Source organism: Seriola lalandi, unplaced genomic scaffold (genome assembly GCF_002814215.2).
Source record: "Seriola lalandi dorsalis isolate HSWRI2012SDOR001 ecotype SW California unplaced genomic scaffold, Sedor1 jcf7180002054868, whole genome shotgun sequence".
Lineage (NCBI taxonomy): Eukaryota > Metazoa > Chordata > Actinopteri > Carangiformes > Carangidae > Seriola > Seriola lalandi.
Window position 1 is genome coordinate 254,310 of NW_019525421.1, and position 15,323 is coordinate 269,632.

Here is a 15,323-nt window from a genome sequence, read left to right on the forward strand (position 1 = left end):
CCCCTTCTTTCTTTCTTCTTTCTTTGATTTAAAAAGAACTACAGAATACACTACATGCACAAAAGAGCAAACATGAAAGATATAATTTCTAGTTTGTATTTGTAGTAAAACCCCACAGTCAGGTGAAGTGGTGATTGGTAAATGTACAGAACAGGATTTATTCTCTTTTGATTCTAGTTTGTCATATTGTGTTCTGCTCTTACTTCCTCCCTTTTGTAGTGTGAACACCACAGTTTAGAATGTGCTCTTGTTGATCAGTGGGCACCAGTTCTCAGGGAGGACAACAATGAGTTACTTAATTGATTAATGTGAACAATCTCATATCAGAAGCCGTGACCTCTCGATTAAATGGATCTCCAGTCTCTACTTCAAAAGAACACAACCAGTAGGCATTGTCAGTTGCCAGTAGACTTTCTGTCTCAGGCACTCTTGATTTCTTCTAGGCTTCTCTGCAGGCGGTCGTTGGCTTCTCTTGCGGGTTGATGTTAATTAAACTCTAATGCATGCTGGATAACTTTAAAGGAGACTGGCATTGACCAGATAACTGTCAAAAATCTTCAAAATTAAAACGTGATAATAATTTAAAAGTTACGAAAAGTACAAATTACTCTGATTTACTTCTGTTTTTTTGGTTCAGTTGGATTTGACTTGGCTTATAGAAATAGGAGATCATGCTTGACAAAGGAAACGTTCCTTGGAGCACATGGCAAAGAAAGAACAAAGAACGCATCCAAGCGACGAAGGAGAAAGTGCAAAATGGCTAAAAGCAAGTAGCAAAGAGCTGGGAGCTAAGAGCTATGTGTGAATTGACCACTACTATTTTATCCCCTGGGGGCTGGCGTACAGTTAAGGGGTGTCACCTGTCTTCTCTTTTGTTTCAACTTGGAGATGGGAATAATTTTCCACTGTTTAGTTCTAGAGTTTACCTATAAAATCGCACATCCATCTTGAACCATGACCATAAACATTAAATGAAACAACATATAAACCTAATCACACTAATAATGACAGACAGGAACAATACAAATGTGGATTTAATTTTACATCCTTCAAAACCTGAAATTAATCACAATATTAAAGCTGCAAGCAGTGTTCAGCAGGCCCTGCACACCTTGGAGGGCTTGCAGCATGCCACTTGAAGCAGTCGCACATTGTAACGACTGCTGGACACTGCGGTCATGGGTTTATTGCACAGACCATGTGCTAGCAGAAAAGATGTACAGCATTTTTATGTGCATTCTTAATTGTGACCACTAGGTGGAGACAAGGACCACACAATAGGTACACATGAGGCTCTGTATCAGACCACACAATCAAAATGTTATGTAAATTAAATGATTGTCATACAAGCGATACTTCTTATTTTCAGTAAGTGGCACAATCCCCGGCCTAGGCAGACGATAGCTTTTAAGATCAAACTTGTGTTTGAAAATTGGATCAAACAGGGAAAACTCCAAATCCCAATGAAAAGACTGAACTTTTGAGATTGATATATTATATATGTACCTGAAACTACCCCCAACTCTGTCGAGAGCTCAGTTAAACATCGACGTCTGTGTTAGCTTTGGACAGCCCTCTCTGCACTTTGGGGGGATTTCCTCAAAAACCATGAAATATGTCACAATGAGACCAAAACTGGGTGATACAGGACAAAAAATGTTTACATTTTTGATATAAAAATTGTCAATAAAGGTTGGAAATTGTGGCATTTAAAAAGTTTAAAGAGTTTGTCTGACTTATTTTGAGGATAATTTTCAGGGATGGCAGTTAAAGTGCACAGTTAGCTCCGGGTTAGCGAGTGGAGCTGTGCCTAAAGTAAGACAGCAGACCTTGCTGAAGATGTAATAAACATCACAATCCTCTACACTGAAGTTACAACAACACCACAGTGAGCAAGCAAGAGATAGGGAGAGAGAGAGAGAGAGAGAAGCTAGTGCTTACTGCTAAACTAAAGTAAATAGCAGATCTGAACAGCATGTAAACAAGTTAATGAAGTTAATGAAAGTCACTAAAGGAGCACCGAGCTCTGAGCGCTGGAACAGAACTAGTGAAACTAGTACTAGTACAGCAGGTAATCGGACACTGTGACGAAGAAAACAGTGTTCAGACAGAGCAGCAGTAAACTCTACCAATAACAGAAACTGACTGGAAATGGGACACCACACTGACGTCAACACATCAACATGTGAAATGCGTCACTACTATTAGTGAAAAGGCATCAGTAGAAGTAAAATCCCGGTGTAAACATTTTCTCAGATAAAAGAACAAAGTAAGTCAGTTAAAATGTTTCTGAGTAAACTGCATTACAGGCAGGGGTAAAACATGTTATAGGGTGATAATAATAATAATAAATGATAAAACTATTAAATCAAAGAACACCTTTAGGTTACCAGATATATCAGTTCCCGGGTGAGAACAGCAACAAAATCAACCAATTAATTGCAGTTAGGCATTTTGGAGCCTGAGCATGCACCAGATAATTACTACAAGCATCACCTGTGTGCAGCTGGAAGAGACAGAGCTGTCTATCTATCTGCCTGTCTGCCTGTCTATCTGTCTGTGTGCCTCTCTGCTTGTCTGTATGTATGTGATTCTGTGTCTGGTAGAATGACAAACTGAAACCAGAAAATGCATTTCCTGCTGAAAATGCGTGTGAATGCTGAAAGCTGAATGAGATTGCTGAAGCAATGCTGAAAAAGCTGACGCAACTGCTAAAGCAATGCTAAAGTAGCCTAAGCAATTGCTGAAGTAATGCTAAAGTAGCTGATGTAATGGCTGAAAATTAAAAACAAAAAATTGGAAGCCGGAGGTTGAATGGTATGAAATGATTGAAAAAAGCTTAAGTTGTTCTTGGAAAGTGTAACAAACAGCACAAAAATGTAAAAAATATACAATGTGAAAAACAGAAAAAGCTGTTGAAAGCTAAATGGCCTTAATTGGCTGAAAAAAACCTAAGAAAGAAGAAATGTACCAGTAAAACTTGTAATGTCACACCTGAAGGAGATTTCTGACACAATGCTTAAATAGTTGAAAAAGCAGCTCATATTAACTGAACAACCAGTGTAACTTTAAATGTACAACTGTCTTGAAGAAAACAGCAACGTAAACAGTGCTGAGACAGAGCAGCAATAAACACTTCCAGTAACAGAAACTCCAGAGACTGGAAATGCGACACCACACTGATGTCAGCACGTCAACATGTGAATGGTGTCACAACTATTAGTGAAAAGGCATCAGAAGAAGTAAAATCACTGTGTAAAAATGTTTTCAGATAAAAGTAAAAGAGAGTGTTGCCTCAACATTCACACTAAATATAAGGATTTTAAGAACAATAGTGTGAATGCTGAGGCATACTAATATATGCCTTCAATGCTATTGCATTGCAGGCACATAATAAGTATGGATGATAGTAATATATGCCTTCAATGCTATTGCATTGCAGGAACATAAGTACGCGGGATAATAATATATGTCTTCAATGCTATGCTATTGCATTGCAGGCACATAATAAAATAGACATTCTGGATGTCATGTAATGTGTGTTACCTTGAGTAAAGGATTTACTTATTACATAGAAGCATCACATGGGTTACAGAGCAGTTAGATATTTAATTTCATATTCTTCCTCAGATCAGGATTGGAATGTGGGTTGTAGTTTATGACTCTTATCTAAAGAGGGGCAGAGTGAAAGGATGTTGTTGTTGTGTGTGTGTGTGTGCGTGCGCGTGTGCATGTGTGTATTCATGCATGGGGCACAAAGAGGCCAGTATGTGATAATCAGTCCATTTGATGTTACTTTTCCTATATAACAAACAATCAAATATCAATAGTCAGAGTCTTATTGTTTCAAACTGCAGATTTTGCCTATGCTCTCCGTTTTGCCTGGTGTCCATTCGATGATCCTCTGGAGCTGAGCTTTTGACCCATGATCTGGGTGAGCGTCTCTCTGACATGCTAAAAGCATAGTCTGTTTGTGAGAGAAGGGTCCTTTTTCTCTGTTTACAATCAATTTGACAGATTGATGGTGGGCACAGTAACACAGTGTCAATTTTGGGTCCATAACTATATATGTCTTTAAAATGAACTTCTTTAATTGTTTGTGACTGATTCCAGGCCAGGTATGTCCAACTACACTTTATTCCTTTTTTCTTTTGTTCCTTTCCTGTTTTACAATTTCTCTTTCTCTCTCTCTGTTTCTCTTTCATTCTTTCATTGTTTTTTCTGTTTTTCTTCAATTCCCCCTTTACTCAATTTCCCTCTTGACTTTCTTTTTTTTCCTATATCATCACTTTTTTACTCATCTTGCGTTCTTCCCCCTTCTGTTTTCTTTGTTTACCCTCTTTATTCATTGCTCCCTTTTGGTTATTTCCTCTTTCTTCCTGTGTTTTTTTCCTTTCCCCTTTCCCCTTTGTTTGTCCATTTGTTCCTTTCCTTTATTCTTGTTTTTCTTCCCTTGCCCCTCGATTCCTTTGCCTTCTGTCTTTTCTTCCCAATCATTTTGCAACCCGTATGATTTATCTTGCAATCCCTTGGGAGGTACCAACCCCCCAGGCGAAAACTGAACATGAATAATCAACAAATACAGAAAAATGCATAGATTGTCTGAATAAACAAGCGAGGGGGAAGGGAAAGGAGGGAAGAAGAGATTTAGAAAGAAAATTACTAAAAAATTACTTAAAATTGTTAAAATACTTGCTGACACACACCTAAAGTAGCTCTTACCCTCAGACAATTAACATCTACCAGTCTGTGACCTTCATGCTTCCTGAATGTCACCGTACTTTATTTTTGGTGTTTGTTGTATCTCTGTTCTGGTTGGTCACATTGTGTGACACCTTCAGGAAGCAGTCAATGCATACCTTAGTAAACTGACTTTGTTTTTACTTTCATCTGCTTACATCATGTGTTAAAACTGTAGGACAGTGTCCTGTCCTTGTGCACGTCTTCTTGTTAGGCGAAATTTAGTGTAATAAATGTAATAAATGTATATACTGTTCTGAACTTTATTTAATATATAAAATGGTGAACAGAAAAAAAAAATTATTTAACAAACAGCTGATGCCAAAGTCAAGATGCATAGAACTGTAGAAGCCTTAAAGGCTCTCCACTCTTTGAGAACAGCCATAGACACAAGCTGGGCTGGGTCCATATTATACTCAGTGTAATCAGATTGGGCAGGTCTCTAGTGTATCCTGTGGGTCTTGGGTCTGTGAGTCACAATGTCCACTATCCAAATCCATCAGCACTGATCACGTGGTGCGTCATCAAAACCACAACAGGAAAATGTTTTTTAAGGCATGTGATTTATAAAGTTCATGGGATATTATATGTTTCAGCTTCATTTAACTGCTGCTGCTTGTTAATTGGTGGAGCATTACACTGGTGTGTGTGGGACAAAGCTTTGTACAGTCTTGAAGTCTACACTGTAAACTGTTAGTAACTTTTTCCTCTAAATCATACAGCACCTTTGAGAAAGCTTTGATTTAGCTGTGCAGTCTCATCACAATATCAGCTCTGTAACAGTGGTCTGATGCTGCTGTCTGTTCTGTCAGACAGGGTGTGTGTGTGTGTGTGTGTGTGTGTGTGTGTGTGTGTGTGTGTGTGTGTGTGTGTGTGTGTGTGTGCGCGCGCAAGCCACCCCTCCTCCACATCTCTCTCTATCACTGCCAGCATAAAACTGAGCAGGAAATGAGGGATCATTTACATCTACTTAGAGACAAACAAGTGCAATTCAGCACCACATCTTCTTATATCATATATATATATATATATATATTGCTAGAAGCAAGCTAGAGATGGGGGCTTTAGGAAGACATGCACACATACACGCCATGTATTTATTATTAATTGCTCGTACCAAGGAGATAATTGGAAGCAGAGGGTGTTATCTGCCTGTACCAGTGATGTTTTCACTTATTGCTTGCACTGGCAGGAGGCTGCAGCAGTGAGGAATGAGTTAGAGATGCCATTATTGTCAGAAAAAAAATGTAATTACCACTCACTGATCTATGTATTGCCATCGATTTCCCAAATTCATTCAATTCCGATTCATAAGATCCGATGCCATTCAATATGGATTCTGTCAGAGATATTTCAGTTACAACACCAAAGTTGCTTGGATATGAATGAGATGTTCAGAGAAATAATTCCAACTCTCAAAACAGATAATAGATACAGAGGGATGATATATTTTAGTGGGATACATCGATCATAAACTGGTGACACTATTAAACATGTATAGACCCCCAGGTAATGATAAAATATTTATTAAGAAAATATTTGTTATAATTGCTGAAGAGGCTTTGGGGGTTCTCATTTGTGGTGAGGACTCGAATATAACAAATTAACAAAAAGAATAAATCCAGAGACAATCACTATCAAAAAAACTCCTTCTTAAAGTAGGTATGAGGGTTAGGGTTAGAGAAACTCACAGGACAGAAAGACAGTTTACATTTTTCTCCCATCCTCATAGTGTACATTCAAAAATTAACTATTTTTGCATGTTTAATTCAGACAGACAAAGAATCATAAAATGTGAAATAGGGGTTAAAGTCTTATCAGATCACACAGATGTATATCTATCCCTACATCTGGACACTGAAGTTAAAAACACAACATGAAGTCTTATCACTAGCTTATTAAATGACCCCCTGTGTAAAAAGTATATTGAAAAGGAACGTAAAGATTACTTAGAACACAATGACAATAACGAAGTATCTCCAAGTAATGTATGGGATACAGCCAAAGCAGTAATCAGGGGAAAACTCATAATGTGGTCTTCAATTAAAAAAAGGAAAAGCAGAATCAATTATAAGACTTATTACATGAACTAAAAAAAACTAAAACTCACACATATTGATACTTAATGACCCCCAATTTTTGGATCAGATAAAATTGACTGAACAAAATTTAAACAAAATATATGACAATCTAGAGAAGATGAAAGCTAAATTTAGTAAACAAAGATATTATGACAACTGGCCAAAAGCAAAAAAAAATATTATATAAAAACAACAGAAGAATGCATCATAGACCTAACATTTGGATTGACGCATATAAATCTAAGTTCAAAAGTAAACAGATCTGATCAGAATCTATTCATGTTTACAATCACACGATTGGATTTCCACACGTTGTATTAAATCTAAATGGGAGAAAGAACTTAAAATAACCATCTCAGAAGAGGATTGGCTGAACATCTGTAAAACCGAACTGACCACTTCGAGTTCAGGTCATTGGAGGGAATTTATATGGAAAAATATGATTTGATTTTTTCATTACTCCGAAAACAAAACAATTTCAGAAAGGTCAGCCAAGATGTGGACAGTACTGGAGGGAGTGTGGAAATTCCCAGGCGGATCATTTCCACATTATCTGGGACTGCCCATCTATCTGGCCCCACTGGCTGGAAATAGTAGAAAAGATTAATTCAGGAATGGGTTTTGAGATTAAATATGATTTCTGTACGATATATCTTGGTGATATCTCCAAGTATTTGATAAAAATAATGTTGACAGCCAGTAAAAAGGCTATAACAAAAAGGCTAACAAAGAGCCCCCAACAAAAGGGGAATGGACTGGAATTGTAAAAGAAATATAGAACATGGAAAAGCTAACTTTCTCCCTGAATCTATGTATGGACAAATTGACTAACTATTGGAGAAAAAGGACTAATCTTGATAGAATAATGAAAAAAACGTGGGTATGTATATACAGTATATGTGTGTATATGAAGGTGCGGATGTATATTTGTGTATATGTATATGTGTGTTCACATGTGTGTCTATGTAAATATGTATGTATGTATATGCATTTACATATATTTATATACATATACCTTTTAAGTATGTTTTTGGAGTACAACAGCCCCCTCTAGTGAGCACCAACAATATCACCAAATGGATTTTTGACTGCTGTTTTGGACTTTTAATTAAAATGCACTCTCAAGGCTCACTATATGGTCATACAAAAGGAACCACTTCTTAAATATAAGGACACAAACGGATCTAACAGGAAAATGCATAAAAGGAACGGAACAACTCCTAAATTTGACTCCTTCTCTTTAAATGTACAAACGATACCAAAGTGATTCATTGACCCAATGAGTTATTTTTTGATTAATTTATTTTTCCATGTTTGTCTGTGTTTTTTTTTTCTTTACTCTCTGTATTTTATAACAGGTATAAAACAATAAAAAGAAAGTTAAAAAAAGAAACAAACAATGCTGGTACCACATACAGTGACAAAAGATAAAGTCAACTGCACAGGCCACTGCAGAGCCACACTCACTTAAAACTACAGCTGACGGGACACAAGAATTTAATTATAATTATTTTTTTTAAATGCTATGCAATAAGATAATGATTGATGATTTAAGACTTGTTTGAGACATCACCACAAAAACACACTTTCCTTGCCTTCAGGGAGCTCAGGTCTCTGTTAGGGGAGCTGTGACAGCCCCTGCAAAGTTTGTTATGCTTCTTTCTTAAATGGTAAATGGATGGCACCTTAACCGTTCAGAGTGCTTTACACTAAATTGCCACATTCACCCATTCACTCACACTTTTATAAAGAGCTTTTTCTATGATACACACTCACACCGATGATACATCAGGGGCCATCTCGCCCAAGGACACTTTGACATCCAGACTGGAGGAGCCTGGCAGCAACCCACCATCACTCTGATTAGTGGGCGACCTGTTCTTCCTCCTGAGCCCCAGCAGCCCCCTGAGGTAGCAGAGGAGCCTGATTGAGAGGCCTGGACAGATCTGGAGCACTTTAGCTCAGTGCGCCCCAGGCAACCCTGTCTCATACAAATTACGTTTGTATACAACTGCAACAGCAAATACATTTTGTAGGAAGCATAATTGCAACTGAATTACATTTTTTATAAACATGCGTATGTTGGTCATATTTGTGTTTGGCAAGTCACAACATATTGATTCTCTACGGATGAGTAAAATGTTCACTATCAATGTGTTTTCTGTGTTTGCCTCAAACCTTAACGAAAGTGTTTTCGTTCCATAAACCTAACCACAGGGCTGTTAATGTGAACTTAACAAACCTAAAGTATATAAATAAACACTACATTGTAGCAGACATAATTTGTTGCAAATACTTGCAACAAATACTAACATTGCAGAGTTGCTCTACTTTGTTAATCAGCAGCATATTCCTGACTATAGACCAAAAAGCAGTGCACTGCCTTGTCCCAATTCAGCCTGACAGCTGAGCAAAACATTATTGATTATCTTCCTTCTCTCCATGAGTACCACTTAAAATTCTTCCCTGCTATTCACATTTATTCTCAAAACAAATGGCTTGACATCAAAATCTAAGGATGAAAAAAAATAAAGTTTCAAATTAAATGCCATGGACATCTAATTGAAGAAAATCGTCTCATAAGAATAAAATATTCTTTTGCATCAATTGCTGCTTCAGACAGCATGATTAGTAAGATATATTATAGAAGCAAATCTTGAACAGAAAAATTTAATTGAACTGCTTTTGGTCTTGGAAAGTTCATTCAATTTAATGGAAATCTTTTTAATAGTTTTTGAGCTTACCTCTTTAGATGAAGATAGTTGGTATTAGTGTTCTACAAAACGTAAGCTGAAACTAACATCAGCTTCTTTGTTAAATATCCCTCATGGCTACTGAGTCAGCAACCAAAGTCAAAACCTGTTTGTTTTTTTCATTTTAAGTAAACTGACTGTTTTAGTGTACAGTTGGACTTGAAACAAGTGGAGGGTCAGCACTGGGAGGATGGTTCTGTCTCAATATTAATACAATACACCTTGGAGGAGAAATAACCAGAGATGCTGAGAGACACCAACAGATGTTAAAAGATACTTGGAGGCACCAAACGATGCCAGAAGGCACAAAGAGAAAAGAGTTGACAAAAATACACAGCGAGGGCAAGAGACTACATATACCTAAGCCACTGAGACACCTGTCAACATTGTCAAAAGATGCCAACAGACTGCAAGAGAAGCTTTAGATGCCAAACGACAGAGAGACACCAAGAAATGCCAGAAAGTGCAAAGCGACACGAAGAGAAGCCAAAAGACAGAGTTTCTGAAAGATGGTAAGAGACTACAAGAGATGTCATCAGAAGATGCCAAAAGATTCTGAGAGACTCTGAGAGACATTAGGAGAAAAGAGACACCATAAGATGCTGAGAGATGCCAGTAGAGAAACAGTTGTTATATTGTGTGATAATTGAGAATATTCCACAAGGATGTTCGATTTGGAGTTTTGGACTGTAATAATTTGGAACTTTTTACCAAGAAAATAAAACTGATCTGCCAACACCTCACAAGCATTAAACTGATTACCTGACAAACAGCTTCACTAAAAATATTCCATTCAGAACAGCAAAGCAGCCGTACTGTGGATGCTGAAGACCGCAAATGTATTCAGTATTTGCAATTACTCACCTCTGTGCAAAGGGAACGTGGTTTGGTGCAGGGCGGGTCACAGGATCGGTCAGCCATTGGCTTGGCAGTCACAGGGCATCCACCTGCAGAGCAAAGGCCAAAAGGTCAAACTCAGGTCAACAGCTAGTGTTTCCATCATTGTAAGCTGTGAGAAACAGTCACCTTTGTTGGTAGTTGCTGAATAACAATATTACAGTCATGTCAATATTGAAGGAAAAAATATGTGGCCCAGATGCCTAACTGTCTCCAGTTTGTTGAACTGGAGGTGGTGAGTATTCCAGAAGCTACAACTCTCTTTGCTCTTGCGTCTGCACTGAGAATTCCACTGAAATCACCAGACTGGTCCGAACAGCTGATTTTTAGTCCGTGCTGTTGCAGAGATAGTGCATGAAGGCTGAGAGTGTATGTTCATGCAGAGATTTAATACCCATGGCAGAAAATCTCTTTTCACCATGATATGATGATTTAATGTTGATGCCCTCAATGGAGATCTAATCAATACAGAATAATTATTAATATGAATTTACTTAGATAGCATATTGTCCTATAGCAAATGAGTGAGTGGCACATCACTCATTGGATGAGGACTAACTGGTTGGTTTGATAAATGCACATCTGGTTAATTTTGCCACCTTTGGAGCAGCACACAGACACTTACTTAACTCCTCCTCCTTCTCCTCCTCCTCACCTTTCTCAAATAACAGAATCTTTTCTCTTCTAAAAACAGAAGAACCCTTTACAGAGTCCACTCTTTTATCCACACTGGATCATAGAGAGATATCCTGTATTCTCATCCTGCTGCTATCCTTAAATCATACAAACCACAGTGCCATTTGATTTAATAGTCAAGACTGCTATTGCACTCACAACATATGAAATGTTGGAATAGTCACTTACATCTAGAAGGCACCTCTGTGACAAATATACAAGAGGGAAGACACAATTAACAAAATGCGATCTACATTTGATTTTAATCTCATTTCACTCCTGACTATGAATTCACAATTTAGTTATCATGAAGTCACTTGGTAATGCTGACTATGTAAGGTAACCAGTGTATATTCCTACTGAGAATAAAATAAGATGGATAATGTAGACAGACAGTACAACTGACACTGATCCAACCAGAGGACATTCAGTGAAAACACATCTGCAAAATCATGGTAATCTATCAGAGCTTCTTGAATATTTATGAGGTGGCATGCTGAGGGAGCGAGCTCAGTAAAATATTCATGGAGGGGAACACCTCTGCTTGTGAGAAAACATTTACAAGAAGGAAAAAAATGCAGTGTGCCAATCAGAGCAGCTTACAGATAGGCACACCATCTGGAGTACTGGGTACAATTCCTTATTCACTCAGACTCAGAACTGTGTTATATATTGGCCTAACCTAGAAATATGACATGGCTCCAGGCTTTTTCAAAGCAGAAAAAAGCTGACACCCTTATGAAAGGAATTCATTCCTCCAGACAGACCATCTTTTGTACTAGCTGATAAATGCTTTGTGGAACTCAGGAACAATGTTGTTGGTACAGAGTTTAACCCTGACGTGATGGAGATTGGGATTAAACTTTAACTGTAGGGCTGTTACAGATTAAAGATCATCTGATTACACTTTCCTAGATCTTGCTGACAAGAAAATCTTGAAACGCTCTCTTGTATTCTGACACCCTGGATGAGACAGTTTGTAAGTAACCTGATTCACATTATCACCCTGCAACACACGGCACAAGACTTTATGTGTTAGAGCTGTGCAGTGCACGTTAGGAACTCATATAGGTCACATTTACATCTACAATATCTGAGACTACAGACCAGTAGTGACAGCAACTGAGCTATATCCGTAATAATTGAGGAAATCAGTCGCTGATTATCTACTTCTTATCTTAAATCACACTCATTCAGAATATACATGAATTTCCCCTATAGGGATAAATAAAGTATGTATCTATCTATGTACTATTCCTATATATATATATATATATATATATATATATATATCCTATATCCTTTCACTGTGGCAGTCAGGGGCGCTGTAAAGGGGGGAAAAGTTAGGACGATTCTAAGGGCCCATGACTGACAAACAAACGGTCCCTTTGTCTTCATAAAATGTATATCAAAGGTCTCTACTTCATTTGGGCAAATTCATATTAATCCCCCCCCCCTATCTGCATGAAATGGTACAGCCCTGCCTGATTGGCGCTAGTCAGCTGTGCAGTCACCTAGCAGTCACACAGAAGCCGCACAGAGTGCGCCAAAGGCTGCAGTAAAGAGAGAGAAGAAAGGGCATCAGTATGTCACCCAGTTTTTCTCCAGGAAAGGTGGGTATAGTCTGTGAGTGGTTGAAATCAACCTGCAAGTTTGATATCCACAATAAGATGAACGTTTCAGCTAATTATAGCCTATTAAATGGTTTGTCCCCGCCCTCCCTACCAGACTCAGCAGCTGATATGTCCGCAGGTGCACTGTCTCCCCACAACTCCCCCCAACCCAATGAACCACCCCAAGAAGGTGAGCATCGTGACATGTCAGTTAGCATCATTGAAGGATGTCTGTAGGAATTTTTATCTTTCTGCTCTCTATATATTACAAAAGAAGAAAACTTGGCTATTTTTTTTCTGTTAAACACTTATTGTTTTTCCACATAATGATAATTATATGAATCAAAAACAGCCTATAGTGTGTTTTGGATGCTGGGCAGGTTGAAGCATTGAGTGACTTAGTCTGTGTTAATGTTGCAGAGATTACTAAAATAATACCTTAAAATCAGATGTTTTGATGCTGACAGAATTATGTGTGGTCCCACGAGGGGCAGTTTGTTTAAGTAGCTTTTAGAACACAAAACAAAAACACAGTGATATGCAAAAAATACACCAAAATGAAACAAAACCTCTTAATAATTGTAATTAATAAACTTGATACAATAAACTTGAACACAATAAAATATCAAATATTTAGTGTTGGTGATACAGAACAGCAGCCATTATTCTGCTTTTTTTCTGTTGTGCATTCATTTCTAAAGACTGTTGTAACTTTGATTCTGATGTTATTACAAATTGTATATTATAAGACATATATGCATTATGTACAGAGCCAGGACCCTCTCCATGTGAGGTTTGGTCAGGACGAAGTGTGGAAGCAGAGGAAGAAGGGAGAGAGAGGGACAGCTCAGATGATGGAGGGACCCGAAGTGATGGAGGAAAACTTAAAAGTCAACCTGATGATTCATGTGATAGGGATTCCACTAAAGCAGTGTTAGAGTCCAATGACCCAGGTTTGTGGCCAGCAAATTTACAGGATACAGAAAGGGAGAGTATTGTAAGAAATTTGGCCAATAGAGATGAAGATCAGGACATGCCAAATGATTCAGAGGCAAAGCCGTTCCCTGAGTACCTCAAGTATACAAAGGCAGCCAATGGGAGAGAAAAAGTGAAGAGAGACTGGGTGACATACAGAAAAAGCACTGATGCACTGTATTGCATCCCATGTGTCCTTTTCTCCAAAGAGAAGAAGAGACCATCCCTTAGTGCACTGAATAGTCAAGATGGATATAAAATGTCTGATGTGTAGTGGCGTTGAATGTATGATAAATTCCCAGACCATGAAAAGAACAAAGCACACAGAGACTGCTACTTGAAATGGAAGAATTTAAAACAGTCAGTGATGACAGGTAGTGGCATTGACTGTAAGTTGCAGAAGCAGATACAAACAGAAATTGAAAAAATAGAGCAATGTTGCAGAGAATCCTGGATGTAACGCTGCACTTGACATCAAGAAATTTACCTTTCAGGGGTAAAACCAAAGACATAGATGACATCCATTATGGTAATTTTCTAGGCACACTAGAGCTTTTGTCTCATTATGACCCACTGCTTAATGAGCACTTGCAAAAAGTCAGGGACAAAAAACAAGGAACCAGGCTGACACACTACCTGAGCTCTGACAGTCAAAATGAGTTCATTGATTTTTGTGGTAGAAGAGTTTTGAAAACAATTCTGAAGGAAAGAGAGGATTCTATTTATTTTTCAGTCATCTTTGATGCCACATTAGACATTTCCCATACTGAGCAAAATGTTGTACTCATAAGATATGTGAATTACAACAAAGAAACAGATGACTGGGAGATTAACGAACGGTTCCTTGAATTCAAGGACTTTCGCAAAAAGACAGGAAGTGAGATAGCAGAAATGATTGAAAATGTGCTTCATGACAAAGGGATTGACATTGGGGACTGCAGAGGGCAGGGATATGACAATGGGGCGAACATGTCAGGAAAAGTTAAGGGGGTTCAAGCCCAAATACTAAAGAAAAATAATCTGGCTACATTTTCACCTTGTGCCACCCACACCCTAAACCTTGTAGGTGTGCATGCTGCAGAGTCAAGCCCAGAAGTAGCAACATTTTTTGGCTGCATCAATCGCCTTTACGCACTTGTTAGTGCCAGCCCAGAGCGATGGGCCATCTACAAAGAGAAAACAGGCTCCTCTTTGCATCGTCTTTCTGATACCCGCTGGAGTGCAAGGATAGATGCTGTTAAACCTGTAGCGCAACACCTACCCTCGGTCATTGAGGCCCTTGACAGTATTCTCATGACATGCAGTCTCACCAGTGAGGCCAAATCAGAAGCCAGTGGTCTAAAAAACTACTTTATGTCATTCAATGTTATTGTCCTCCTCACTGTCTGGCTTAAAGTTCTGTAATGCATTGATGACAGAAATGTGATTCTCCACTCAGGAAAAATCTCACTTGAAACAGAAGTAGCCAATATCTCAGCCTTAAAACAAGAGATGCAGGCTCTTAGAGATGGATGGGACTCACTCCTGTCTGAGGCAACACTGGTTGCTACACAAATGGATGTTCCACCTCAGTTTAACAAGGAACACAG

At 38.3% G+C, this 15,323-nt stretch overlaps 1 protein-coding gene across 1 annotated transcript in view; it reads right to left on the bottom strand.

The window, feature by feature from the left end:
• Nucleotides 1-15,323, bottom strand: part of thsd7aa (thrombospondin, type I, domain containing 7Aa) — a 199,347-nt gene that overhangs the window by 10,376 nt on the left and 173,648 nt on the right. Inside the window, exon 25 of the mRNA XM_023428180.1 lies at nt 10,439-10,521. Coding sequence (XP_023283948.1) covers nt 10,439-10,521 — 83 coding nt within the window. The remainder of the gene's footprint in view (nt 1-10,438; nt 10,522-15,323) is intronic.